This window comes from Paramormyrops kingsleyae, chromosome 16, assembly GCF_048594095.1.
Source record: "Paramormyrops kingsleyae isolate MSU_618 chromosome 16, PKINGS_0.4, whole genome shotgun sequence".
NCBI classification, from domain to species: domain Eukaryota; kingdom Metazoa; phylum Chordata; class Actinopteri; order Osteoglossiformes; family Mormyridae; genus Paramormyrops; species Paramormyrops kingsleyae.
The window spans coordinates 2,779,303-2,805,943 of record NC_132812.1 but is presented as its reverse complement, the minus strand read 5'-3'; the positions used below and the strand labels follow the sequence as shown (position 1 = coordinate 2,805,943).

The following is a 26,641-nucleotide window of genomic DNA, read 5'->3' as shown; positions in this document are numbered from 1 at the left end:
AGTTACGAATGGCCGTTTGGAACATAACTCGTTCATAAGTAGAGGAGTGTCTGTACTTCTTTTGTTTTGCACAAGGCTTTTGCCAGTTTATGAGAACATGGTGTTTTTGCTTGTTTATGTGCTTGTTGTTTTTGAGCTTGTTTATGTAAACATTATGTGAGTTTTCTTGTGTATGGAGTACTTTATTTAAATGTAACAGTTAATGTCACATTCAGTTTTAATGTTCATTAAAGTTATTAAGGCCACTTAAAATTAATAAATTGTTTTACATGACTCAAACTTCTAAAATATTGGTGAGTAGGGGATTTTATATTTTATATTTTTAGCGAAAAGACGATCGGCAACAGAGATGTACTAAAACTAGAAAATTAAACTTTAATTTGTCAGTATCTCAACATTTTAAACTCTCAACAGTTCAAACAATTACAAGAAAAGAGAAACCTTCAAAACAAATGCCTAGTCTAAGTGTTTAATGGTCTTGCCACAGAATGGCCCAATAAAAGCGTCCTCCTGACAATAGCAAAACAACAGCACTTCCATTGTTTCAAACAATAGAAGTGCTGTTGTTTGACCTCAATGAGGGTCACTATTATTGGACCACCCTACAAGAGACTACTTGCTCACAGTGCACAGGATATCAGGATTTGGCACATTGACGATCTCTGACAGTTTTTGAGGTGAAAAAAATGGATTTTTTTGAAAAATATAAAATATATAAAAAAATCGAGGCGGCACCAAAAAATTGAGGCGGGCGGCCATGTAAAACAATTTATTAATTTTAAGTGGCCTAAACAGGACACAACTGAATATCTGTGTAATGTGTCATTAATTTCACAAAAAAAAAACCATTTAAAAATATAAATCTCCAGTAAATATTTGTAAAATAACTGCAGTTATTTGCACAAAAGAAGTATTTTGCCATCTTTTAAAAAGTTTATACTGTCTTTATATATATAAAACGTTAATTCATCAGTACATTGTATATTAAAAAGCATTTTATTATCATCACATTACAGTGATCTATTTTTATATTGCTGCAATTTTTTGTGATACAGCAGTTACATTCTGGTAATTTACAAGCTTTTATTTGTATTTTTATCATGGAATTGCTTAAATTCCAAATACTTTTTAGTATTCTTCCAGTGATGATCTGTTTTTTACCTGCTTCAGTCTGAACATTGACAGATTTTGGTGAAACTTAGCATTGCTTTCTTTGTACCATGAAAACAATTTTCTTAGAAAATACTAAGCTTATATGTTATTTTACATCAGGGGTGGGGAACCTGATCCATGGAGGGCCGGTGTGGGTGCAGGTTTTTGGGATGGCTTCTCAATCAGTCGGCCCGCCATGGAACAGGTTCCCCACCCCTGTTTTACATAATATAATTTATATTTATAGTAATGGTAAGAAATGTTATTTAACATTTTTTACTGTTATCAATTGTACGGCGGTTCAGTTTTTTTTACGCCACCCCTACTGCTAGAATTTCTCTGTTTATGTTTTTTTTTTTTTTACTACAGTGTATACCAACATGCTGCTTATGAATGTTCTATGAATGCTTTACAAATGCATTATAAAGGCATTATGACAGTGTAAAGCATTACCAACTATATTGCCCTTTTTTGTAATGAAGCAGGTGAGTAATGGGTGTAGACCTCTATATCTGTCGATACAGTGTTTGGGTGTTTATGGGTAGGCTACTGAAAGTCCTATGATTTGGCCTGATTCTTAATGATTTTTAGCTAGGTCTGATAAATGTATGTAGTGGCTGATCACAACACAGACATCAGTTTTGTTCATAAATATCTCCTTTAATTGGTTAAAATGGGATTACATTAAGGTTTAGGTCTAGTTTAGTTGTGCCTTGTGCAGCTTGGTTGTCAGTGCTTCCCTGAGATGAAACAAGGATTCTGTCACACCCTTCAGCCAATTTTTTTTTTACCATAAAAGGTCCAAAATTGACCCAGGAATGCTGCTGTAGTATCGCCAGTGTGGTAAGGTCCTTCATCATACTTGTTGCTCTTGTTGCTTTCAAATCACCGGACTTTTTCACATTTTCAGACAAACATGAAGACCATCTAGAGATATTCTCCTGGTGAGGACCACCCCACCCACCACCCCTTGCCTTCAGACCACCTACACATACCACTCCCTGTACCCTCAGCTACATCCTGCTACAGCAGACAGGCTTTCAGGTGCCGTTACCCTCACTTGCTGATACTATACTGGGAGGCCCATCAATATTAAGAAATCAAATGAGTATCACACAGTCTGCCTTTTTAAGATTCCTTGAAGTAAGGATGCCTTGAAGAAAAAGTAACAATTTTTTACAGAATAATTTGATTTAATGGAAAGGCTCATGATGACAGTTATATGTAGATACCACAGGCCTGAAACCATGTCTGCTTTACATCATGTGATGGGCATTCTTCTGATAGCCTTGAATATTAATTTAAACATTACTACTTTAAAGTCCTGGATGACAGTATATGAATTTCTGGATGTGTATAAAAGTTGGCGTGACTCGCCCTGTCGATCCCCCTGCTGTCAGAAGTCAGAGTTTCGAGAACTGAATGAGGTTCCTGTTAATTTCAGAGACGTTCCTGCAACCTGTTTAATACAAGAGCAGAATTGTGACATGAGCACAGCGATCTATGAGTGACATCAAGGTCACATGATGATAGATCGTGGAGACCATGTTAGGCTGGGGCTTCTATTAAAATGTCCCAGAGCTTGATTATGAGCTCATCTCTGATGGTGAAGCATCATAGTCCCAAGGGATGAAGTCCACTATTTTCATTCTTCATTTGTTTCTTTGCCCAATATAACTTCAGTTTTATATTTTACAAATTAATTCTGCTGATTCACTTAAGGGACCATCACATTATGTCAATGTGCATTTAAGTTCAGATAATATTTAGATGCACAAAATCAAAGAAATAAAGTACATTTAAATGTACCAGTGCTGAATTAATGTAATAAAGTGGATCTAGGGATTTTTAAGGAGGGCAAGAGAGGGGTCATAATTCATACTGAGGGGCCGACCTCATCACTAACCAATAGGGATGTAACGATATATCATATTTTAAAACATTTAAAAACAAGACATTTAGAAATGATTTACTTATGATGTTATTTACTGCAGGATTGTCTGTATTTGCTTCACATGGTCATAATGGTCACTGGTGTCTCAAAGGAGAACAAGATTTGATCTAAAGAACGCCTCTTTTTGCAATATTGCGATTTAGAAAAAAGACCATCGAAGGGATTATGACAATATCTACCAGGATATTACATTGTTATTTCACTAGGACAGTTGTGTTCTGTTATCTTTGTTGCAAATTACATTGTACTTGTTTGAACAGCAGAGGACACAGTCACACTGAAAACACTGATGTTCCACTCTGAGTGTCACAGCTGCTGTAGTTATATATTATTTTATTATTTTTATTTTATAAATGTAGAACCTAAAGAGGTCCCACTTTGTTTCAATACAATTTTATTATAAGTCTTCACCCAACACAGACCCGTATCGGCATAATGTCTTCTTCAGTGTGCTACTGACCATGTTCCCATTTAAAAAGACAGGCAATCTAGTATTAACATAATAATAAAACTGCTTCAACTCCTCATATGATCCATTCCATATGAAAAAATATCAATATATCAGTACCACACCATTAAATATTGACGTTAATATTGGGTTAACTGAATAAATAAAATCATCTTCAATTTTATAAATGATTGGCATAATTGGGTGCCCCGAATTTGCAAAAAATACCTGTCCTGAAACATAAAATTTTTGGTAAGAACATCACAAGTAAGCAAAAGTAAATATCCAAAACATGACACATTGTATTTATTTAAATAATAATATAATGCATGTAATCCTTCTTCATGTGGTATGCTTATGTACTGTAGAGAGCGGTAACATCCACTGTGCACAGAAACCCCACGAAACCCCTTGAAATGCTTCTTACGAAGCCATTCCTTCGTTACCTGGGCGGTGTGTTTGGGATCACTGTCGTGCTGAAAGACGCAGCCACGTTTCATCTTCAATGCCCTTGCTGATGGAAGGAGGTTTTCACTCAAAATCTGACGATACATGGCCCCATTCATTCTTTCCTTTACACAGATCAGTCGTCCTGGTCCTTTTGCAGAAAAACAGCCGCAAAGCATGATGTTTCCACCCCCATGCTTTACAGTAGGCACGGTGTTCTTTGGATGCAACTCAGCATTCTCTCTCCTCCAAACACGACGAGTAGAGTTTTTACCAAAAAGTTCTATTTTGGTTTCATCTGACCATATGACATTCTCCCAATCCTCTTCTGGATCATCCAAATGCTCTCTAGCAAACTTCAGACGGGCCTGGACATGTACTGGCTTAAGCAGGGGGACACGTCTGGCACTGCAGAATTTGAGTCCCTGGCAGCGTAATGTGTTACTGATGGTAGCCTTTGTTAGTTTGGTCCCAGCTCTCTGCAGGTCATTCACTAGGTCCCCCCGTGTGGTTCTGGGATTTTTGCTCACCGTTCTTGTGATCATTTTGACCCCACGGGGTGAGATCTTGCGTGGAGCCCCAGATTGAGGGAGGTTATCAGTGGTCTTGTATGTCTTCCATTTTCTAATAATTGCTCCCACAGTTGATTTCTTCACACCAAGCTGCTTACCAATTGCAGATTCAGTCTTCCCAGCCTGGTGCAGGTCTACAATTTTGTTTCTGGTGTCCTTTGACAGCTCTTTGGTCTTGGCCATAGTGTAGTTTGGAGTGTGACTGTTTGAGGTTGTGGACAGGTGTCTTTTATACTGATAACGAGTTCAAACAGGTGTCAGTAGTACAGGTAACGAGTGGAGGACAGAGGAGCCTCTTACAGAAGTTGTTACAGGTCTGTGAGAGCCAGAAATCTTGCTTGTTTGTAGGTGACCAAATGCTTATTTTCCACCATAATTTGCAAATAAATTCTTTAAATGTGATTTTCTAGATTTTTTTTTCTCATTTTGTCTCTCATAGTTGAGGTATACCTATGATGAAAATTGCAGGCCTCTCTCATCTTTTTAAGCGGGAGAACTTGCACAATTGGTGGCTGACTAAATACTTTTTTGCCCCACTGTACTAGCAGAATCAATAGTCTCTTGTGGATAAAAAGCTTTAGGAAGAATAGACCTAAAAAATTTAAACAACTCAACCTTCATAGTGAAGTGATTGTTTAATTTAGCTGGAACAAAGGACAGACCCCTGAATAATACACTCAATTGGCCGTTACTTAGGTGTTCCAAAGATATGTTTGTAACGTCTTGATCTGTCTTATGTCGTCAACTGCTTGCAGGACTTCATAGCAAAAAATACCTGTGCTGACCTCACCTGAGTAGATGGTGCTAGGACCTATCACAACGTTCTGCTGCGTTGTTTACCTTAAAACCGAGGGTAAACATTATCATTACAGTAATCCACAGTATATCTCCGGTGTTTTTCAAATTTTTTTTTGATGAGCCTCCATCTTGTAGCCATGCTGGGAGGACTCACACATCTCCAACAATTCCTTGACTTGGTTGCAGGAGAACTTTCTCCAGATTGGCTATGGTCCATCAGGAAATTGCCAACCTCTTACTTTGATTCTCGATAACGAGTAGCTTAAGATCAAGAGAACATTTATTAAGAATGACACACCAGTTCTTGCAAATGTCAGAGTCATCCCATCCCAGCATAGGTTCCTTTACAACCCCTGGCATAAATTATGGAATCACCAGTCTTGGAGGATGTTCATTCAGTTGTTTGATTTTCTAGAAAAAAAGCAGATCACAGACAAGACACAAAACTAAGTGAATTTCAAATGGCAACTTTCTAGCTTTAGAAAACATTAAAGGAAATCAAGAAAACAACTAGTTATTCAGTAAACGTCTCCTTTTTTAGACCAAGCAGAGGGAAATAATTATGGAATCATTCAATTCCAAGGAAAATAATATGGAATCACCCTGTCAATTTCCTTCCCCACCTGCACCAGATCATCTTGTTAATCTGTAGTTAAAAAGGAGTGATCACCCCTTGAGAGCTGTTGCACCAAGTGGACTGACATGTATCATGGCTCCAACACGAGAGATGTCAATTGACACAAAGGAGAGGATAATCAAACTCCTTAAAGAGGACAAATCATCACGTGATGTTGCAAAAGATGTAGGTTGTTCCCAGTCAGTGGTGTCTAAAATCTGGACCAAGTACAAACAGCATGGGAAGGTTGTTAAAGGCAAGCATACTGGTAGACCAAGGAAGACATCAAAGCGTCAAGACAGAAAACTTAAGGCAATATGTCTTGACAACAGAAAATGCACAACAAAACAAATGGGGAACAAATGGAAAGAAACTGGAGTGAACGTCTGTGACCGAACTAGAAATCGCCTAAAGGAAATGGGATTTACATACAGAAAAGCTAAACGTAAACCACAATTAACACCTAAACATAAAAAACAAGGTTACAGTGGGCTAAGGAAAAGCAATCTTGGACTGTGGATGACTGGATGAAATTCATATTCAGTGATGAATCGCGTATCTGCATTGGGCAAGGTGATGATGCTGGAACTTTCATTTGGTGCTGTTCCAATGAGATTTATGAAGACAACTGCCTGAAGAAAACATGCAAATTTCCTCAGTCATTGATGATATGGGGCTGCATGTCAGGTAAAGGCATTGGGGAGATGGCAATCATTACATCTTCAATAAATGCACAAGTTTATATTGACATTTTGGACACTTTTCTTATTCCATCAATTGAAAGGATGTTTGGGGATGATGACATCATTTTTCAAGATGATAATGCATCTTGTCATAGAGCAAAAACTGTAAAGAAATTCCTTGAAGAAAGACACATAAGGTCAATGTCATGGCCTGCAAATAGCCCGGATCTCAATCCAATTGAAAATCTGTGGTGGAAGTTGAAGAAAATGGTTCATGTCAAAGCTCCAACCTGCAAAACTGATCTGGCAACTGCAATTAGAGACAGTTGGAGCCAGATTGATGATGAGTACTGTTTGTCACTCATTAAGTCCATGCCTCAGAGACTGCGAGCCGCTATAAAAGCCAGAGGTGGTGCAACAAAGTACTAGGGGTGTGTTGCGGTCTTTTTTGGTTTGTTTATTTTCAATGATTCCATAATTTTTTCCTTGGAATTAAGTGATTCCATATTTTTTTCCCTTTGCTTGGTCTAAAAAAGGCAACTCTTACTGACTAAATATGTTTCTTTCTTGATTTCTTTTAATGTTTCGTAAAGCTGGAAAGTTGCCATTTGACCTTAACTTAGTTTTGTGTCTTGTCTGTGATCTGCTTTTTGTCTAAAAAATAAAACAACTGAATGAACATCCTCCAAGACTGGTGATTCCATAATTTATGCCAGGGGTTGTATAATGTAAAGTCCTCTGGGGATGCGCTCGCTGCACCAATACTGTGACAAAATGCTTCCACGCAGAAATTCTTGAGTTTCCTTTTTGCGATGAGTTTCCAGCTTCTTATATTGGGTTTCTGTGCATGCAAAAGCGTTGGCCCTCACATCTTTGAAATGGTCAACTAAGACATTGTGGAGGAGCTCCATTGAAAAATGGAAAGATTCCATTCATTTTTTCGTGCTCCAGGGATGTGTCTTTTTTCATGGGAACTGCACAGGGTCAGTAGCACCCTGACGAAGGCATTATGCTGAAACATGTCTGTGTTGGGTGAAGACTAATAAAATAAAATTTTACTGAAGCAAAGTTATATTTGATTGATTCTCTTATTGCGGTCCTGCACTCTGTGCAGTATTACTAGGAGTGAAGCTCATCTTTCCATACCATATTTATTTTATAAAAGAACTGCTACTACTGACTGCTGCTTTGTTTTTGTTTGAGTTCAGTCATTCATACCCAAACACAATTCATGCAAATTTTTTGCACATGCTGACTATTTTAATTAAAGAAGGAAAGCAGAATCCCTTTAAGTTAAAAGGAAAAAAATGTTACATGAATAAAAAAACGCAGATTTATTATTTAATAAAAGGGCATTTTCTGAAGTCATCATGTCTTCATATTTTAATATTGTGATAAATATCACATAGTGGACTTATCGTGATATCATCGTACCGTGAGCTTTTACTATCGTTACATCCCTATTATCCAATGATATGTTTTATATCGTTAAGTGACAGGAGCCTTGCCCCTGTATAGGATCCTGTTTATCCAGTACAGTGTCACAGTAAGCCTGGAGCCTATCCCAGTCAGCACAGGACACAAGGAAAGGGAAACCATCCATGGGATGCCAATTCATCACAGGGCATGTTTTAGGGCAGGGTACTGGGCTGGTATTAATATACTGGTTGCAACTTACCAGCAAGAGCCATGCACAGCCGGAACTCGTCATTAAGGATCTGCAAGACCTCCCTCACCCCGTCCTCACCCTGACATGCAGAAAGCGTTACACTTCATCCCAGTCAGGAATTTAAGGCATTAAATATAACTAAAACTGATACACAAGGTCACTCGGTTACTACAGGTTCTGAAGGACGTCCACATTGATACTGGAAAGACTTACACATTCTGAAATAAGCCCTTGAGGTTTTCAGAGCAATACATGGGAACAGACAGGACTGGGTAACAGAGAATACTAAGTAACACAGAATGTCTTTAGAACATATGAAATTTGAAGGGATAGTGAATACTGGCAGATAGCGTTTGTGAGCAGTAAGAACTGGGAGAACGTCTTTACCTTGTATGCCAAACCCCACACAGCTGGTCGGCCGATGAAGACACATTTAGCTCCAAGAGCCAAGGCCTTCAGCACATCACTGCCTGTGCGGATGCCTCCGTCCAAGTACACCTCGATTCTGCCCTGCACCGTGTCCACGATCTCTGAGAGTGCATCTATCTGCAGGAGTTTGTGCAGATGGAAGCTGAATCGAATACTCTAAAACTCTGGGGATTAAGCCACAGACTGGCTGGAAAGTGGAGTGTGGGGCTTACTGTGGCAGGGTCACCATCCAACTGCCGTCCACCGTGGTTGGACACTATGATACCCTGAACGCCGTGCTCCACAGCCAGCTCTGCATCCTCCTTTGTAAGGATGCCCTTGATGATGATGGGCAGACGTGTCAGCGACCTCAGCCAATAGATCTCTTTCCAGGTGATGGATGGGTCCAGTGTGTTAGCCGGCACACCATATTCCTCAAGACCGGCGTTTTCCTGCATAAGGCGACAGAGTGGCAGGTTCACTTTGAAAGGATCTGAACTTCAATATTGTTAATACCGTTCATTTGTTATTTGCAACTAAATGCAGTTGTTAAGGGACTGGTTAATCATGTGTTTCTGTTTTTGTGGCCACACTACTCAACCTGTTCTCAAGAAAGCAACATCACAGTACACTGGTGTAATAATCTGAGGAGCAAAGAAATTTGAAGGAATCGGTCCTTTGATGTGAAGCCTCACACTGATGCATGTCCATGTGAACTGTGAGAATTTTGTATTGTAGCATTTAAAGTGGCTTCTTCAGACACAAAGTACACATCTCTGAACATCAATGGACAAAACCATGCATCATGCCCTGCATTCCTGCCCCTTTATTCCCCATTCACTAATCTGACTGACCTCTCATTCAGCCCTCGTGTGATTCACACCAGATACCTCTAGTTTGCTCCTCATAAGTGGTGTATAAGAGTGCCTCCCAGTCCTGTGCTCCCCAGTCTGGTCATTGACGTCTCCCCAGTGTGTGCAACAGTGTTTTCCCTACTTGCCCATTTTGTCTTGTGTTTGGCCCCATGCGGTTTAACCCCTTTTGATTTACCCTCATGCCTGCTCCTGCCTCTTTCATTGTTGGAACGTGACACCATGGAGTTACATTGAACAGACACCTCTGCCTCTGTGATAAAAGCACCTTAAAATGCATCTTAAATGTCTGTTATGGTAATACAGTGGTACCTCAGAACTCGAATTTAATCCCTTCAGAACTAATCCTAAAAAGTTTGTGATCGAATTTTCCCCATAAGAAATAATGGAAAACCAATTAATTGGGTCCCGGCCAGAAAATTATACCTAAATATGTTTTTTTTTTTTTTTTTTTTTTTTAGCATTTAAACACAAAATGAACCGGATAAAACAAGAAGAGCATAAACAGTGGTACCTTGGTTCCCGAACTTAATCCGTTCCGGACTCCGGATCGAATCTTTAAAAGTTTGAGTTCTGATCAAATTTTTCCCATAAGAAATAATGGAAAACCAATTAATTGGTTCCCGGCCCCCCAAAATTACACCTAAATATGTTTTTTTTTTTTTTTTTAGCATTTAAACACAAAATGAACAGGATAAAACAAGAGCAGCATTTTTTTCTTAATGACTTCCAAAACGATAAAGATCTTATCCCAACATTATCCCTGTCCTGCCCCAATTGTCCGTTCCATCCGTGTGCCACGCCCCCTCGTTAACCCCGTGTGGGATCCCCATGTGATCAGCTGTTTCTGGTTGTTGTCATTAGTCCTCTGTATTAATTCCACGTTTCAGTTTGTTTCCCCAGTCCGGTCATTGGGTGCGTTCTACTTGCTTACTGCGCTGGCTTAAAGCAACGCATTCTGATCCTGACACAATGCATTACGGTTAGATGCATAGTGACCTCTCACCCAGCTGCACAAACTGGAACCGCCTCCGTGACGACACACCTTTTCCCTTATTGGCTGAAGAGTTTAGTTACACGCATGACGTTTATATCCCAGGCATCTCCAATGCGTAATCTGCTATTTCTCCCGAATATTACGTAAAGCAGCGAGAACTGGTTTTCAGTTAATTTACCTGGTAAAATAAAGTTTAAATAAATAACATAAATGCTCTAATAGTACACGTAAGTTAGTGGTTTATTTATTGTTAGTTACTGTAATGTTGTGCTGCTTTATTTGGTTAATCGTCCAGTCTGTGAAGAAAGCATTCAAGTAAGAATTGCATTGTAGTATGACTCATTTCCTGGCGCATACAATTTATATTAGATCAGCATTCACGGTTCGACTTCTGATATTCAGATCGAGTTCTAGGTCAAACTGGTTTGTTCGACTTTCAAGAAATTCGAGTTCTAGTGAGTTCGAGAACCGAGGTACCACGGTACTGTACTAAACACATCTAAGCACATTTATCAAAAGAGTAATTTGTAAAGTAAGAAAATAAATGTATCCAAACAATGTGTCCTGCCCCGATCGTCTGCTCCTTCCATGTGCCACGCCCCCTCGTTAACCCCGTGTGGAATCCCCGTGTGATCAGCTGTTTCTGGTTGTTGTCATTAGTCATCTGTATTTCGTCCACGTTTCAGTTTGTTTCCCCAGTCCGGTCATTGTATTGCGTTTTGCCTGCCTTACCTGTAATTAAACCCCGTATTGCCTGATATCCCGACATCTGCGCCTTTGTCTCCGTTTCGTCCCCGCTCGGCACAACAATATTATTATAATTAAACGTATTCATGGTTTATTATTAATATTAAAATAATTAATTATTAGTCTTTATTTTTAAATGTATTTTATTATATAATAAATTACTGTTACTGTCTATCATTGTCTAAATGTATTTTTACTGTCTATATGTATTCAGTTAGTGTAAACATGCACAGCTAATGCGAGGCTGAGACTGAAGCTTTACCCTTTGTTTCCGCTAAGAGATGTGCCGCGTGACTAATTTCCTGGCGCCTGCAAGTTATCTTAGGTCGGCGTTCACGGTTTGAATTCTGAGATGCAGATCGAGCTCTAGGTAATTTTTTTTCTAACTGGTTGGTTCGACTTTTAAGAAATTCAAGTTCTAATGAGTTAGAGAACTGAGGTACCACTGTATAAGCATATTCATTTACCTGACCTCTCTTATGACCCATCTTTTAAGACTGATCTGTTTTCTTTGATCCAAAAAAATGCACCAAGACCCCTGTTACAGCCCATTCCACAAATCAATGCCCATTATTGTTTTACTCACCAATGGCACAAAGTCTGACTTCTGTTGTCATTACTTTCTCCTGTTTTTGTTAAAAACATTTACATACCTTTTCACTAATGAAGCTTATTTTCTTTCCTAGCATCCCAGTGCCACATGGTTCTATATACCAATCCAGTCAGAGCACAGTTGGCATTTCATTTCTGTTGATATAACCTTAGAAACTCTACCTTAACCCATTTGTATAGCTTCATCTACAAAGGAAGGCAAGATTTGATATACAAAATATAGAAGCATTGCAATGTACTGGCACTTATGGAAATGGAAAATAAATCTTCATTTCATTTCATTGAAAGTTCACACAGGACTTCTTGACCGTCACCTCAAAGACACCATCGAAGTTCTTGACACGCAGGTGTGGTGGGAGCTTGAACTGGTTGCGGATGTCGTCACGGCGTTTGCCAGTGTACGGTACATCCACAGTGAGAACCAGAGCCTGGTAGCCCAATGACTCCACACGGTGCACGATCTGCTCCGACACCTTGCGGTTGCGGTACACGTAGAGTTGGAACCAGCGGTAGCCTGCCGGTGCTGCTGCTGCAATCTCCTCCACAGAACAGGTGGAGTAGGTGCTGGCGATGTAGCAGGTATTCACTGCCTCCGTGGCTGAAGTGGTGGGGTGGAGGAGAGTGAGAGGAGAGAGATATTCACAGAAGGGCTGCCATAGAACATGAGAAAATGAGGGTAAGAAAGTAGGGGAGCGAGGCAGCTGAGGGAGGCTGTTTCAGATTAAGTGAAAGATGCCTCTACAGGAAACACCACTAACAGGTCTGACAGAAACTAAATTTAAAGCTTGACATCTATAATCTGGGTGCCAGTGAGTCTGTAAGAATGTAACGTGAATCATCACGTTACATTCTTGTGTCCCACAAGCTATTGACATACAAATGCTTTTCACTCAGGTGCTCTATCTTAATCATTAAACTGTATTTAGGTATTTTACTCATTTATTCAGTGAGCATTTATGACAAAATGACGTAATATAGTCAGGTGGTTGAAGCACTGATTGGCTGGACTTGCTATAAACAGTGGCCCTGTCACCACTGTAACTGGGCTCCTTACCTCTGGCAGTGGCTGTCTCACCCTCATGCCAGGCCAGACAGTGGAAGGCAGTAGGTGCAATTCCCACGGGGAAACTGATCTCGGTGCCCTGCACTGTAGTCCGGGTGTCACATGCCGACACATCACGCAGAATCCGAGGCCGCAGACGGATTCTGACATGGGGAGTGATGTCAAGTCATAGTATCAGTGTTCAGTGGGAGCGTGACAATTAGGATTCAGGGGAAGCACACAGTACCGTTTAAACGCCATCAAGTTGTCATCCCGAGTACAGCACTCATCTGCCCCAGCAGCATAGTAGTCCCAGACAGCCTTGGACAGGTGCCCTTTGGCATACTCCTCAAAGTCATTCAGGCATACCATGGCCATCTCTGCACAGTGTGCACCCTCTCTGCAATAAAGGACAGGACTGTCATCACCATGCTGGTAATTATTATTTATTCATTTTCTATACCCAGTTGTGCTATGCAGGGTTGAAGGGACCCGGAGCCTGGCCCGGAAACTATTGGCACAGTACAAGGCAGGGAATAACCCAGGATGAAGCGCCAACCCATCCCAGGACACACTAGAGCTGCTCAATTATGGCAAAAATCATAATCACGATTATTTTTGACCAATATTGAGATCATGATTATTGTAGGGATGGGCCGATCCACATTTTTTCAGTTCCGATCCGATTCTGATATACAATTGCCGATACCGATTCCGATACAAGAGCTCTTTTTACTTTGTTATACTTTATATGATAATTTTTTTAAGCTAGTAAATACAGATGGAAAAAATGTATGACAAAAAATATTTAATTAGGCTACTACGAATATACATAACGTACTGTTCCACCTCGTTTGTGTGTCTTGTTTTAAGCGTTTTTGAGGCATTTGCAGTTCAATATGAATCTTCAAAGCAATTATACACAAGTAGCGAATGCTTAAAATGTTAACACAATTTTTCTCCCATTGGCGTCAGCTCAGTTACACTTTGTTGCGATGGCAGCCCCTCTTGTATCACAAGCTGCAGCGAGTTCACAAAACAGTCCAGGTTAGCGACTCCCAAATCATCCATTGCTTTTTTTTGTCTCGCACAGTTGCGTGCACTTTGTTACGTGGGATTGTCCATTAAACGCTATTCCCAGCTCTCAAAACTTTATTTTACAAAGATTGCAAATCTCCGTGATACTGGTTTCTGTTAAAAGCATTAAATACTCCCAGATCGTCACGTCTTATCTTACACTCCTCGTAATGCGAAGGCTATGCGCATGACGTCACAGCAGGTGGAAGCCACTGTACTCGCACCCACTGAGTAGCAAAAAAGACTGAGCGGCAGCGTTAGCGTTCGATTTGAATGCCGTAAAAAAAAACACATGCAAAATGGGAAAGAGCTGTTCTGCGATTGATTGTACCAATAGATTTAACATGAAATAGGAGCTTTTTAGAGACTGCCAAAAGCTGTAAGTAAGTATAGGACGTGGATCGGTCAGCAATCCAGCAGTGCAGATTTCTCCATCATGTCAGGAAAGTACGAATGAAAATCTTGAATCAAGGTGGTCAAATGTCCCACTATGACATGACTTGACTGGAGCTCTGTCCACATCCTCACTAGAGAGAAAATCATCCACCTGAGGAAAGCAGGTAACATCCCCCTTTGCACAGACCCTTCTCCACAGCTCTGCTTTCTTCAGGAAGCCACCCACCTTGTCCGCATCATGTCTTGAAATGACCTGAATTCAGAAAGTTTCCTCTTAAAAAACTCAGGTGGCTTACCAACATGACATGCGTGTTTTGTCTTGAGATGCTGCTGAAGATGCGTGGGCTTCATGCTACCGTTGGCTAGTTTCTCCCCACAGAAAAAACACAGCGGCTTGCAACCCGTGGAGGTAAATCCCATTAGAATTTTAGAATTTAGAATTAAGTGATCAGTGGTCATTGTCAACACACCACAGCACACAGTGCGCAACAACGAAATGTGACCTCTGCATTTGGCCCATATGTGACTTTTGTGACATAGCAGGGGGCAGCTAATTCAGCACCCGGGGAGCAGTGCTTGGGGACGGTACCTTGCTCAGGGTACCTCAGTGGTGACTTGCTGGTGGGGGATTCGAATCTGCAATCTTTCAATTACAAGTGCGCTACCCTAACCATCAAGCCACCTCTGCCATATTCCTCTAAATACTGACAGAATTTTTCCGGCTCTGGTTTCTCCTTCTTTGGTACGTGTCCTGTGTTTTCAGCGGCATTGCTGCTACACTTCAACCACGCCTCCATTGTTTGAGTTTTCAAGGCGGCAGTGATTGACAGGTGATGCCTTGTGGCTCTGGGTTTTTTAGGATAATGAAATTGAATACGCCATTGAATATAAAATTCAGTTCATGAACTTACACTTACATTTTATTGAAACATTTATTTAAAAACTATTTTTAAAGGATTTTTGCGTGGATGCTATTTTTTTTAAATATATATTTAAATCTTACGTACCCCTGGAGTGCCTTCACATACCCCCAGGGATACGCATACCCCCATTTGAGAACCACTGCTCTAGATTATTCACCACAATTATTTACCACAATTACTCGACTGTAGAAACATTGTATTTATTGAATCCTAATAGTGAAACTTATACACTTACATTGAAATTGAATTGAATTAAAATAAAATTTTAATAACATATGCTGAACTTGTACAAATATTTTTTAAATTAACAGAAATTATACTGAGATGAACTGTTCTCTGAGGTTCAAAAACACTAAACTTGATTTTTTTTTTTTTTTTACCCTAGCTACACATATTAGAGTCAACTGCTCAGTACACTGATATAAAAAGTGCAACTTAAAGATATTTAGCAAGAAAAGCTAGTCTGTTTACATGATCTAGCTTCAGCGATGCATGATGGCAGGAGACAATATTTCCAGCTGTGCTGAAGACCCTTTCTGTTGCCAAATAATATGTGATAGCATCCGTTATCTCAGTGTTATTGAGAACTTGACGGATACACGGTTGCATTATAGAGGGTGTCCTTAACAGATAACTACCAGTTTCTTGTTTTATGTATGTATATGAACTGTTTTGTCATTATTTCATTTTATGAACTTGCCTCACATTTTTTTTTGTCCACGTATTGGCAAAATATTGGCAAACATGCAATGTACGGAGCGCCCTATTTTATACCCTGTGCCAAGAGGCACCAGGTTCAAAGCAAATGTCTCTACTAGTGTAGCCGAAGTAAAAAGAAAACAACAGTATTTGTATTTCATTTCCCCAAAATTTGGAGTTTATGTATTTTTGTTATGTACTTTTATTGTATGTTTTTGTTTTGGGGAAGTCCATCGGGGACTTTTATTTTGTAATGGTACATCACTTCCTACAGCATTTGCACTTCTCTCAGTCGGCAGGAAGCCTTGGTGAGGAGAGGTAGGCGAGTGCTGGCACTCCCATTAAAATACATTGTTAAGCATGCAAAACTATAGCATAAGTATGGAAAGTTGAGCTGCAATATATTTTATCATGGTTATAATAATGTACAGGAGAATGCACAGGTTTTTCAATTAGGTTATCACACTAATTAATGGGGTTTTGTAATATTTCTTTTTGGTTTTTGTCTGTTAAGGGAGTGTGACGAGCGTGTTCCTGTTGTGCTGTATTAAGTTCCTTAGTGTGTTCAGGTATGTGAATGTTTGATTATTGTACTGTGTAATTTCTTTAGTTATAACTACCAGTTTCTTGTTTTATGTATGTATATGAACTGTTTTGTCATTATTTCATGTTTTAGAATTTATGGCTGACGGTCAAAATACGTATAAGATAAATCAGAGAATGTTCAAATATATTTTATTTTATCTGTTATGTCAGTATATGATTGTACGCGCGTCAGTCGGCGGGAAGCCTTGGTGAAGAGAGGGAGTGTGACGAGCGTGTTCCTCTTGTGCTGTATTAAGTTCCTTTGTGTATTCAGTCGGCGGGAAGCCTTGGCGATTAGAAGAATAAACGACATTCGTCAGCCAACCAGTGATATGATTCTTCATCCTTTATGTTAAAAACAATTACACAACACAGAGAGGGAGAGAGAGGATATCCAACTGCGAGGCAGACCGGTTACACTAGCATGAGCCAAACACAGTTGTCATTTTCCCATCCAGTGCCACATCATTCAAATAGATGGACGCAAGTACATTTGCCGAATGCCTGTGGGTGTGTCAGTCTTAAAATAATGTGGAATCGGGTGCATCAATGACTTTGCTATCTTGAGGCAGTGAACAGTGATTGTGCCATTGACTGAAAACCTGGTCTAAAGTTAATGGCGCAATATTTCCATGTTATTTAAAGGCCACTTCATTTAGATGGTAATATGCCTATGCAGGTATGTGCACAGCACACGTACAAGCCTTGCTGCACACAGGGATGTGTTGTCATGACACATGGGACACTGGACAAACATGGCGGCCTCTGTATGAATCCGTAGCATTAGAAGACATCTCTCTAAATATTCTCAGATGTTCACCATTATTACCACGGTCAATATGAAGTCATCTGCCTCCTTAACTCAGGATAACTTATTCATCTTCACCGACGACTGCTTTTACAACCTGTGCATAATGGCTACTGAACCCAGCAAAAAGCAACAGAGACGAGACTGGTTTACAGAGACTGAGGGCAAAACAACTGCAACTAAGGTGAGCGCACTCCAATCCATAAACAACAAGCTTTCAATATTGGAATTATTACACTGTATACACAATTATTATGCAAGTCTGTATTCTAATGGAAAATCATCTCCAAGAGCATTTATGTCTACTAAAAATCATATTAATTGTATTATTCACTTGTATACACATTTTCAGGTGACTTAGTTGCGTTTTTGGGAGAGGGTGTGGCTTAAAGTGAGGAATGCCTTAAATTTATGTGTGCGTAATTATTAGGCAGATTTTTGCTGCTGGAAAAATGGGCCAAAAAGGAGACCTAAAAGAAGATGAAAAGACAAAAATAATTAACTGGCTATCACAGGGCTACAAAACTACTGAATTGCAAAGGTTTTGTGGTAAGAAGAAATTACACAAATTAACAACTAAAGACTTGAGAAGAATTAAACAGATAGTACGCAGGAACCCTTTAGCCTCAAGAGCCACCATCATTCAGAATTTTTTTTTTTTTTTAAGAGGAAACTTTCTGAATTCATTCGGAGTTGCTGACTGGCATTGCACACCAGTTCTACTGAAGCGTAAGCAAGGTCAGGGAGAGATAATCATATGGGCTAGAATTATCAACGGTGAATTGGTTGGACCATTTTGGGTGGAAGGCGGTTTGAAAATAAAAAATGAACTCCAGAAACTACTGTAAGTCTCTGGGGGACACCATCCTCAAGCAGTGGTACCAGAAGAAACCAGAATCATTCAAAAAGTCCATGAAACTGATGCAAGACAATTTGCTCCATCTCATGCATCAGTACACCACAAATTGACTGGCCAGCAAAGGGCTCAAAGAAACCCCCTTGCTCACCTGATGTGAACCCAATAGAGAACCTGTGGGCCTTCCTCAAGAGGGAGATCTACAGGCAAGGAAAGCAGTACACATTACTGAACAAGTTGTGGGAAGCTGTCTTGGATGCTTCATGAAAAATTAGGCACAGTGACAGAAAAAACAAAAAACAGAGTAACAGGCGAAACGCTACAAAAAGAAAACATTGAGCTTAAAAGATCAGTCAGGTCATTATAGTTTCTCATCTTACCGACGAAAATAAAAGGATGAAAGAAATTATACTAGATCTACAGTCCCGCAACATACGAGACTGATCTGATTTTTCCGGTATACCTGAACAAACACCCGACAATCCATAATCTGCAATGAAGCACTTCATGCAAACAGCTCTGAAAATACCACTGAACATCGTAAACAAAATAACATTTCATGGAGTTCACCGCCTCGGACCAAAAAACACGAATAGTGAAGGACCGAGAGCCATCGTCGCTAAACTCGAACACTATACACAAAAAGAATTCATTAATAGCAAGGGAACTACTTACGGGCTCAACGACAAATTTCCTAAATAAATAGTGGAACGAAGAAAAAACTTCTCCCGATCCTGAAGCAATTCTGGGAGGGAGGTAGACACAAAAGCACCTGGCTGCAGATCTCCACCAGGAGGATCCTCCTCTAGAGGGCCAGAAACGCCTGATCGCCACAAGTGAGTCCGGACATAACGTTATGCAAACTTATGGAGGCAGTACCAGATATCACATGATCTCCACGCACAGCCCGGATTTGTCAGTGGGAGAGTGTTTAGCTTTGTCGAAAGAAAAAAATGGGTAGAACAAACAACAACGGTAGCATTCGACCGGTGTTTTTTTCTCTCTCCAAATTTAGCTTTAATTTAATCTAGCTTCAGTTTCTAATTAATGCTATACACATTTTGCTACTGAAAAAGAAAAATATATATATAAATACGGTGGCCCCTAGAGACAAAACACACACAAAAGAAAAAGCAGAAACAAAATGAAAATGCGCAGCAAATTAAAAAAACACACAAAAGAAAAAGCAGAAACAAAATGAAAATGCGCAGCAAATTAAAAAAACACACGCAAAAGAAAAAGCAGAAACAAAATGAAAATGCGCAGCAAATTAAAAAAACACACACAAAAGAAAAAGCAGAAACAAAATGAAAATGCGCAGCAAATTAAAAAAACACACGCAAAAGAAAAAGCAGAAACAAAATGAAAATGCGCAGCAAGTTAAAAAAACACACGCAAAAGAAAAAGCAGAAACAAAATGAAAATGCGCTGCAAATTAAAAAACACACACAAAAGAAAAAGCAGAAACAAAATGAAAATGCGCAGCAAATTAAAAAAACACACGCAAAAGAAAAAGCAGAAACAAAATGAAAATGCGCAGCAAGTTAAAAAAACACACGCAAAAGAAAAAGCAGAAACAAAATGAAAATGCGCAGCAAGTTAAAAAAACACACGCAAAAGAAAAAGCAGAAACAAAATGAAAATGCGCAGCAAGTAGACAATCCCAAACCGGAAGTGCTCCACCACGCTAGGGGGCGCGGTGAGCTCATGTGGCACAGTCGCTACACAGTAGTGATGGGAAGTTCGACTGAATTAACTGATTTGATTCTTTCGAGCTGTCCGTTGTAATGAATCGATTCTAAAATCGATTCTGTGATTCACTTTTTTTTCCGTCTTTTTTGCGCCTGACCGTATGAGTCAACGAATCATGGGATCGGATAATAAATCAAACGGTGTCTCAAGGTTACGTTATTTGACTGAAAGATGGGGCTGGTGTTCAACAAAAATGTTCAGCTTGACTATTCACAATAAAAAAAACAATATATAAAAAGCAGAAAGGGTGTCGATGCTGAATAAACACGCGTGTATATTAGGGTGACCAGATAATCCATGTCAGGGAGGACACTTTGAGCTACTTCGGGTTTTACAAACTACTTTCAAATTGAAAGGCTCCTGTGCTCGGCTAAATAGTTCAGCTCTTCTTGTGCTTTGACTGGTTTGTTTCCTTGACTGAAAGACTCATCCAGCTGTTTCACATTAGCATTAGTGACACATGCATGATTATAGGAGACTGACCAATCAGCACATAGCAAGAGCTCAGTGCTCAAGTGAAATCCAGGTCCTTTTAATTGAAATGGTAATTTACAATTCCTGTCCTAGCTCAGAGTGTCCTCCCTGACATGGATTATCTGGTCACCCTAGTGTATATATAGTTCTTATTTTCTTGACTTTAGCCAAATTCATGTGCATGAGTATCAAGGACTACATCACAGTTAACAACTGCAATATTACCAATACAATCACACACACATACAATGAGCATGAGTAAACTTGCATACGTTGTTGTGTAAACGTCAAAGTTAATAAATATCTTTGGTTTTTGATGAAAGACATATGGTTTTATTATGCAGAAATGCAATAATTTACTGTTGTGAACGCCGCAATGGCTCTTGGGATCGGTTCGCAAACCATCCGTTTGACTTGCCGACGGAGTGTCCGAGAGTCCGTTCGATGAACAAATCGAACTTACGGTTTTCGGACACTCGGTCGGTGACTAAAACGAATGGTTTGCGAACCGATCCCAAGAGCCCTCGCCGCCTCGCGGCATTTGCTGCGGAAATGCAGTTACGCTGTTGAAAGGAATAAAATTAACGCAGCTGTTCACAGGGCTGTCAACTTTGGTCAGCCGGTTGGCCAGAGATTTTCCATTTCAGACAAGTCCGCACACGCATTTACACCTTTGTGACAGTTTTATTCCCTTGTAAATGGTCTGTAGGGTTTGCAAACTACCCCAACGCTTTTGCTGCAGCTAATTTTAGGTTTATAATGTAATAATATAAATTTGCAGTAAGATTTCTTGCACGAGCGTGAGAATCCGAAAGCGTGAGTGTCACGCCAGATGCGTGAGAGTTGGCAGCCCTGTGTTCATTTATCACAACAGTAAATTATTGCATTTCTGCATAATAAAACCATATGTCTTTCATCAAAAACCAAAGATATTTATTAACTTTGACGTTTACACAACAACGTATGCAAGTTTACTCATGCTCATTGTATGTGTGTGTGATTGTATTGGTAATATTGCAGTTGTTAACTGTGATGTAGTCCTTGATACTCATGCACATGAATTTGGCTAAAGTCAAGAAAATAAGAACTATATATACACGCGTGTTTATTCAGCATCGACACCCTTTCTGCTTTTTATATATTGTTTTTTTTATTGTGAATAGTCAAGCTGAACATTTTTGTTGAACACCAGCCCCATCTTTCAGTCAAATAACGTAACCTTGAGACACCGTTTGATTTATTATCCGATCCCATGATTCGTTGACTCATACGGTCAGGCGCAAAAAAGACGGAAAAAAAAGTGAATCACAGAATCGATTTTAGAATCTATTCATTACAACGGACAGCTCGAAAGAATCAAATCAGTTAATTCAGTCGAACTTCCCATCACTACTGTGTAGCGACTGTGCCACATGAGCTCACCGCGCCCCCTAGCGTGGTGGAGCACTTCCGGTTTGGGATTGTCTACTTGCTGCGCATTTTCATTTTGTTTCTGCTTTTTCTTTTGCGTGTGTTTTTTTAACTTGCTGCGCATTTTCATTTTGTTTCTGCTTTTTCTTTTGCGTGTGTTTTTTTAACTTGCTGCGCATTTTCATTTTGTTTCTGCTTTTTCTTTTGTGTGTTTTTTTAATTTGCTGCGCATTTTCATTTTGTTTCTGCTTTTTCTTTTGTGTGTGTTTTTTTAATTTGCTGCGCATTTTCATTTTGTTTCTGCTTTTTCTTTTGCGTGTGTTTTTTTAATTTGCTGCGCATTTTCATTTTGTTTCTGCTTTTTCTTTTGTGTGTTTTTTTAATTTGCTGCGCATTTTCATTTTGTTTCTGCTTTTTCTTTTGTGTGTGTTTTGTCTCTAGGGGCCACCGTATATAAATATTTATTTAGCTCAGAATCTGTCAGGCAGCTCTGTTATGTGCTGTGAAATGAAGTAATTATTACTGTTCATGACTATTATTCTTAATTATACTATTTTATATGCACATATCTATATGGGATGCTAATTCACAGCCGGTTCTGGACGAATGCAACACCTGGACTGCCAGAAAGCTCTTAAACTAAAACAGAATGATCGATCTGGATGACCTCGATCCCTTAATTTCGTTTTGTGTTTCAGTACAAAGAAGATATGGAACACTTTCTTAAAAACTGTGTTGATAATCAACACCTCTGAGTCAACGCTATGTTTTTATTGCCTTAGAGATGAGCCGCAGTACCCATCACTATAATCTTTATTTAAAGTTAATTTTTAATAACTTTGTTTTACTAATCATATCATTGTAATAAAAATAGTTCAAATTAGACGGAGTCAGTTTTGCTTGTTGGTTTCCTAATTTAGTCTTATTTTTTTACTCCACTCACTTTTTCTAGATGCTCCTCCTACAATTTTTGCGGAAATGCGTCTCTAGTTATTTACCATCCTGTTAAACTGGAAAACTAGACACACAGTAAATATCACACAATGGTCAAACCTACTCAAAGAATACATATCCATGGAATTTATTTCCCTATAACACCAAACCCCATACTTCAAAAAAGTTTGGGGGTCATTTATCATAGCACTGGACTTGCCTTTAAACTAAAGCTACCGAATGATGCACATAATTACACTCACACAGACACACATATTGACACTACAGCTCCTCAATGCAATCATACCCCAATTGCTGCATCTCATAAACTCTCACAACTTCACAGAAAATCCCTAAATATCCCAGTAAATGTATGGCTTTGCTTTATCTTGTCCTGTCTTGTGTGTCTAAGTCAATCTGCACAAGTCTTACAATGTCATGTCTGTCTTACCTGCCATGTCTTATTTGTCCATCTGTGTACTGTTATGTCACAATGGGGGGTGGGCATGGGTGGGCATGGGTGGGCAGGGGGTGGGCTGGTTTGGAGTGACTTAACTTAATGTATTGATCTGTTGTTCAGCTACTTAAAAATAAGGTTGTCCTCCGAAGAGAGGGGATGATGATTGGGTATAAAATAAATTAAAAAATAAATGAAATAAAATAAGGGACACAGGCCAGGGCAAAACAAAGGCAGGACAGGGTATTGGGACAGGGACCAAGGTGCGATAAGAGGAAGTGGGGAATGTCTGGGGAGTCTTCTGGACCCTGGGGAAGTGGGTAGCGACCCTTAGATGCGAACCCTCCTGGGCCCATTCCCGGCAAAGCAGGGCCAATCAGGACTGCAGGACCTAAGGGCCTCACAAGGCCAGCAGGGCCAGAGAGCATTGAGGGGCTGTGAATGACCGGACTGACGATGGCGATAGAAACAGGTACTTAAATACAAAGACTAACAAGGGATAACAAGCAACAGGTGTGGCTCATTAGGGTCAAGTCAGGAAGGAGACAAGAAGGTCAGCTGGACGTGACAGACAGGATATGCGTAAATACATAAAAATACATAAAAACATGCAAAAGATTAAAAATAAGATGTGAAAGACCATTTATATGTACATCAAAATATCGTAAGAATTATGTCAAAGTAGTTAATCATAATATTCTTCAGAATAAGCTAATTGCAGTAATGACAAATGAAATTGGCTAATTATTAGAGTGGAATACGCAGTTTCAGTTATCTGCAGTTTACCTTGGCCCGAAAAAAAGTTTAAGAATTCCAGAAATGGTTCATAAGTTTCAAACTGCACACCAAGCGAGTACAGCAAACAGATTTTTCCCTTTAGAGGGTATGTACGGGTACATTAAGGAGTATTTTTCATTGTAAAATGTCTTACAGTGTTTTTTCATTGTTCCTTCATCCTTTGAGAGGTATAAAAAGCATAATTTTCATTGTTCCATCATCCCTTGATACATGATATTTTTTCAGTGCTCTATCATTAATAATTATAAAGCTCAGGGAGCTTTGGTGGAATCCTGCCATTGTTGTGGATGGTCTGCTTACTTGCTTTCACTTCACATATGAAGAGATCCATTTCCTCTGCAGAGAAGCTTTCTTTTATGCTACCTGGCAAATCCACTGTTATAATAGCAATCTGCCAAGGTGCAAGTGCACCTGGCTCTTAAGGGGAATGGTAGATGACACTTTGATTGGATTATAGCATGTTACACCCCAAAACACACCTATGTCTATTTATGAGACAAAGTATACCCATTTAGGACCCTGTGCCTGGTTCTGTGACTCTTTTTCCACCAGTAAAGTAGCAAAAGTGGGCTGCCATGCCATAAAAGACCTTGTGCCATGAGCTTTAGACCATGCGTTTTAGATGGAGCCCATGGAATCCAAAGCCATAATGTCTGACTAACTGGCGTCACAAAATTCCCCAGGATAACTAGTTTGGAGATGCATTATCCTCAATCTCTTTCTTGTGACCAGGTTCTGCTTCTCATGTCACTCTGTCTCTGTTATTATCACTGAGACACTGATGGTACTGTCAGATTCAAGAAAAGTAACCTTAACACTTAGCCTGTGCAGGAAATGTAACCAATGAAATGTAAATGAGTGCACTGCTTATGTAATTATCTGAGAGCTAGACCTGTTCGGCCAGAAGTACAGGTTAAATATTTAAACCCTAGACAAGGCAGATGACTTTTAGAACGCAGCTGAGCACAGGAAATGTAAACTGTAAACTTGTGTTAAAACATGCAACCCTTAACACAATGGGGCTGACATCGTTATTGTGATCATATCATGATCACATAATGACTGTTTTAGCACAATTAGCTGTGTTGACACTGTAATAGACCTATAGTAAAATACATTATTCTGCTACAGTAGTTTTAATGAGAATACACATTGTCAAAGTTCACACATTGTGCAATGTTCATTTAAACTCTGTTTCCATACATTTTTTCTGTACCAGAATTAAAACATTACCTGTTGATTTGAAGAGTTTGCCAACACTACAGCCTTTGGAAGCGATGGTGCAAGCAGACATGTGACTGTTGCTGTTGTGGGGTCTGCTTGTATAAACCCACAACTCACTGGGCAGACTGTGTACTTTGATTTCCAAGACAGATTAACCATTAAACACACTAAGAGCTAAGTTGCTTTTCAGCAGCTGTGGAAACCATATTGTATGGGCTGCAAAGCTACATGTTGTGCGCTTTTTAAACTGTCACTTCCACACCTTCCTGCTGACAGAACACATTGCTCTTGCTTAATATGTGCAAATATCAATGGACAGAGGAATACTGAAAAAGTTTAACTGATTTTAAAGCTAGTCAATGCGGTGTCTCTGGTTACTGAACGCAGCGTGTACTCACCAGTGAGGGCTACAGAGCATCCAGTTAAATAACAGCTCTGCTGTGCTGGAGCCTGTCGCCCACACTGCTTATCCATCTGCCTGTAGCCTGTATGCCTTTGTGCAAGCTGATGATCCAACAAAGGCAAGGAATGCAGCCCCTCTGTGATCTCACCTTTGTGCTTATGTGTGTCAGTGCATTATTTGTGCCTGTGCATGCGTGTATGTCTGTGTGACTGCTCATGAATATGTATTTGAGAGTGTGTTTATTTCCTTGTGCAGTATACTGGGTGAAGTTCAGAAGGTACAACCATGCTCCCTGTTATGCTAAACATACTGTATTTCTTAAAAGTTAATGGTTAATGATTTTGAAGTTAACAGTTTTACAATGGGTCAGTCTTAGATGGAAAAAAAAAAAAGTTTTATTTTTATTCTACTATGAAACTAGTACAGTTGTTAAACATCAGATAGGTGTTCCTTTTGTATTCTTTCATTCATGGCAGCCTTAGCATGCTGAGGAACAGAGCAATTATTAACCAGTCCTGTGATGTGGAATATGTGTCCTGGAGTTTTATTGGATGGTGTGACTTTTTAAAAAGGTTTGCACTTACGAAGGATGAAAATATTAGGTGGCTGAATAATTCCCTGGCCTACCACACTGGACACATATTAAATCGGACTAAAAAGTGAAAGTCAACACTCAGGCAAAAGCTACTCCTTTGTGAAAATAACATTCTATGTGTGTAAAGTGAGTATCCTAATTAATGTAAAGCTACAATAAACATTTGATTATGTCCCACACAGGGCAGACCATGGCCAAAAGTACAGCAAAATATTTGAAAATACAGCTGTGTAC

General features: G+C 39.5%; 1 protein-coding gene across 4 annotated transcripts; it reads right to left on the bottom strand.

Moving 5' to 3' along the window:
* Positions 1–1,791: 1,791 nt before the first annotated feature.
* On the bottom strand, positions 1,792–25,921 carry hao2 (hydroxyacid oxidase 2 (long chain)). 4 transcript variants are annotated; one of them, XM_023837128.2, is made up of 9 exons: positions 19,037–19,202; positions 18,513–18,561; positions 13,265–13,417; positions 13,030–13,181; positions 12,290–12,573; positions 8,981–9,199; positions 8,727–8,885; positions 8,349–8,418; positions 1,792–2,611 (listed from the first exon to the last, which is right to left on the bottom strand). In XM_023837128.2, the coding sequence occupies exons 3-9, from the start codon at positions 13,393–13,395 to the stop codon at positions 2,556–2,558; spliced, it is 1,071 nt and encodes a 356-aa protein (XP_023692896.1). In that variant the 5' UTR covers positions 13,396–13,417; positions 18,513–18,561; positions 19,037–19,202; the 3' UTR covers positions 1,792–2,555. The 4 variants fall into 4 exon arrangements, with proteins under 4 accessions (XP_023692896.1, XP_072556966.1, XP_023692895.1 ...); XM_072700865.1 differs by lacking the exons at positions 18,513–18,561; positions 19,037–19,202 and adding an exon at positions 25,808–25,921; XM_023837127.2 differs by lacking the exons at positions 18,513–18,561; positions 19,037–19,202 and adding an exon at positions 25,419–25,516.
* Positions 25,922–26,641: the final 720 nt, after the last annotated feature.